At 39.5% G+C, this 3,559-nt stretch overlaps 2 protein-coding genes across 3 annotated transcripts in view; both read left to right on the top strand.

The window, feature by feature from the left end:
• The first annotated feature begins 112 nt into the window (after window positions 1-112).
• LOC111448111 (probable carboxylesterase 12) lies at window positions 113-1,263 on the top strand. The gene has a single exon (XM_023087529.1). It carries the CDS (start codon window positions 176-178, stop codon window positions 1,133-1,135), a length of 960 nt encoding a protein of 319 aa, XP_022943297.1. The 5' UTR covers window positions 113-175; the 3' UTR covers window positions 1,136-1,263.
• Window positions 1,264-2,086: 823 nt separating this feature from the next.
• Window positions 2,087-3,559, top strand: part of LOC111448701 (GPCR-type G protein 2) — a 12,825-nt gene continuing 11,352 nt past the window's right edge. For both annotated transcript variants that reach the window (XM_023088403.1, XM_023088404.1), the window contains exons 1-2: window positions 2,087-2,499; window positions 3,140-3,240. In XM_023088403.1, coding sequence (XP_022944171.1) covers window positions 2,240-2,499; window positions 3,140-3,240 — 361 coding nt within the window. In that variant the 5' untranslated portion in view covers window positions 2,087-2,239. The remainder of the gene's footprint in view (window positions 2,500-3,139; window positions 3,241-3,559) is intronic.

Genomic DNA, 3,559 nt, shown 5'->3' with positions numbered 1-3,559 from the left:
TAAAAAAAAAAAAAAAAAAAAAAAGTATAGGGGTTAGATTGTAATAATTTGTATAGTGAGGGTTATTGTTGTAATTTTGCATAAAGCGAAATATGATCTATAAGTACACACGTTTATCATCTGTTGACAGAAAACAGAGTGATCGTCTTCTTCCTTCTTCTCTCTTGATTCCGCCATGGCTTCCGATGAAATTGCCTTAAACGCCGTACCCTATTTTGTCGTTTACAAAGACGGTCGAATCGACCGGCTCATCGGCAACGATTTCGACCCTCCCGGTGTCGACCCTAAGACCGGCGTCGAGTCAAAAGACGTCGTCGTCTCGCCGGAAGACTCTGTTTCCGTTCGGATTTACAGGCCGAAATCCGCCGCAGAACAAGCTCAGAAGCTTCCTCTTCTCGTTTACTTTCACGGTGGAGGGTTCTGCATCGAAACGGCGTTTTCCCCTTTCTACCATCAGCACATCAACGCCTGGGTGGCTAAAGCCAACATCGCCGCTGTCTCAGTCAATTACCGGCGAGCACCGGAGTACCAGCTGCCGATTCCGTTTGAAGATTCATGGACTGCCATGAAATGGGTCGCGGCTCATTCAGGGGGAGCGGGGCCGGATGAGTGGCTGAATGAAATTGCGGATTTGAACCGGGTTTATTTGGCTGGAGATAGCGCCGGAGGGAATATTGCACATAGGATGGCGCTGCGAGTGGCGACGGAGGGGCTGGCCGGAGTGAAGATCAAGGGATTGCAGTTGATTCACCCACATTTTTGGGGGGGAAAATTGATCGGAGAAGAAAAGGAGTGGGATCCGAAGGACATATTTGTGGTGGAGAATCTGTGGTATGTGGTTTCGAAGGATATTAAGGAGCTGGATGACCCGATTGTGAACCCGGAACACGACCCGGATTTGGCGCGGCTTCCGGCGGAGAAAGTGGCGGTTTATGTGGCGGAGAAGGACAATTTAAAGGAGAGGGGACGGCATTACGCGGAGTGTCTGAGGAAATCAGGATGGGGTGGCGCCGTTGAAGTGGTCGAAACCGACGGTGAAGGCCATGTCTTCCATTTGTTCAATCCGACCTGCGACTCCGCGGCGGATCTGGTTGAACTGCTAGCGGCGTTCACCAGCAGTGACTGCCGTCGTTAGATGAAGCGCAGACGGCCGGTTCTTTTCTTTTTTTTCTTTTGTTCACTGAATTTGGGGCAAATCATGTTGTTCAAGATTATGTCAATCATTACTTTAAGCAAATAATTAATTTAAAATCATATGTGAAATCAAAGCGTGTTGTGTCCGTGACTCCGACATAAATAAGGTGGGTTGACTCAACTAAAAATGTTTCAACTCACGAACCAAATCGATTATGGTTTGGATTGAGTAACTTGCGTAGTGGAACCAAATCGATTATGGTCGTGGTTGATAATATACAAGAGGGCAGACGTGCATTCCTGCAATATAGTCAAGTGGAATACATTATGCACAACGTCCACGATGAGTGACAAGCTAATCTACAGACTATTGACCGCTAACTATTCAAAATCTAGAATAGTCCTATAAATTAGGGGCTTGTGTGTGCTCCTTTTGCATAATCTAAACGCTCCATTCATAGGCACCACCTTGAGATATACGTGGTCACCTACAACAAAATTTGGATCATTTATTCGTGAGTCTGCGTAACTTTTTTACTATTTTGCACAACCTATATTCTCATTTTTATCTTCTGCACGACTCTATTAGTAAGTTGCACTAACTCAAGCCTTAATAACTGATATTTGCCTACCTCTTCTCAAAACCCTACGTTCATCATCTTCATCTGTACAAAGCTTCAAATAACACTATCAAATAACTCAATTTATAAGCATAGTTGAAAAGAATTAAAAAAAAAAAAAAAATATATATATATATATATATATATATATATATATATGACCATCTATCTAATATTATTACGTGGATTATCTTTTTAAAAATATTTAACCTTTATTACGATCTTGGAATAATTTGTGAATATATTAAAATTTAATTTCTTGTATTAAATAGTTTAATAATGATATTTTAATTTTTTTAATAAATAAGAAAAAAAAATTATGAATTGAGTGGAAGCTGAAAAAAGTTGGGGACAGAAAAATGGAAAATAAACGACTGTAAGTTACCAAGGAAGTAGCGTGAAATCTACTTCAGAGGGAGGAGAAGAGGCAAATCATCAAAGCTCATCGTTGAAGTTGTTCAAAGAAGAAGAGATCCAGGCGTTTAATGCCGACGGAGGAGTTGTTGTTGTATTCAGAGAGCGCCGGAGCTATGGGGTGGGGGTGGTCGATCTGCGAGGGAGTGGTGGCTGTGACTTCGCTTTGCCTTCTTGGATGGACGGGGCTATGGTTCTTGAATCGAAGGCTTTACAAGGAGTACGAAGAAAAGCAAGTCCTTGTTCAAATCATCTTCAGTGTTGTCTTCGCTTTCTCCTGCAATCTACTTCAGCTCGTTCTCTTCGAGATCATTCCTTTTCTTTCCAAAGAGTGAGTCTCCAGTCTTCAATTTCTGCATCTTTTCTCACTTATGAACTTACTGTCAATTGTTTTGTGTGTCGTGTGTCTGAAATTTTGAGTAATTCGGATCCGTTTCTTGTTTAATTTCTGTTCTTGTGGAGTACTTGGGGTTGAGTGGTTGCTTATATGGTTATGTTTGAATTAACTTGGAGAAGTGATCATTCTTTTTCTGTTAGACTATAATCGGGCAAGTAAAATAAGATTATATAACTTGGAGAAGTGATTAAGAGGTGATCTCTCAGTTTTTCTTTGTTGCTGGATAATGGGAAAAAGGAAGAAGATAGATGGGATTTAGGGACAATGGTCAGTTCAGCCCTAAAGAAGAAAAACAAAACCCCCAGCTAATTACAGTATTTAGATTGAACTTTGATCAATAGGCTGACCTGAATGGAGGAGTACCTCAAGCTTCAAGATGATAGGACCCTAAAATTCAACCAATTCAAAAATTTCACAACTCACACTCCCAAAATGGTGGCATTCTCCATTAAGATCATGAATTAACAGAAACAACACCCCGAAATGTCTGTTTACTCTTAATTTTCATGGTTGAATTGTTGCAGGTTATTCAGAAGTTAGGTACATTAATCTTTGTTTATTTTAATTGCTGCAGGGCGAGATGGATAAACTGGAAGGTGGATTTGTTCTGTCTGATATTGCTACTGGTTTTCATGTTACCTTATTATCATTGTTACTTGATGCTTTGCAATAGTGGTATACTTCTTCCTTTCTAATCTAATAACTGAATTTCATTATTTTTGCTTTCGTTAAAATTATTTCAATAGAATGAAAAAATCGAATACACTTAATAATCGACAATCCTGTTTGACAGGATTTAAGGTTAAATTTGAAGTTTCATTTTTCAAAACAATTTGGTGTAAATCGTCTAATACATTTGCTTCCTATAGTCATACCTCTCTCATTGTAAATTGAGATTTTTTTTTGAAAATATCATGGACAACACATCGCATCCCTTTGGTAAATCTCAATCATCAAGAAGTATCTCCGACAAAAAAAAAAAAAAAAAAAAAAA

This window comes from Cucurbita moschata, unplaced genomic scaffold (genome assembly GCF_002738365.1).
Source record: "Cucurbita moschata cultivar Rifu unplaced genomic scaffold, Cmos_1.0 Cmo_Scf00010, whole genome shotgun sequence".
Classification (NCBI taxonomy): domain Eukaryota; kingdom Viridiplantae; phylum Streptophyta; class Magnoliopsida; order Cucurbitales; family Cucurbitaceae; genus Cucurbita; species Cucurbita moschata.
Note: the sequence above shows the minus strand (reverse complement) of the source record. Positions and strands in the feature narration are given on the sequence as shown.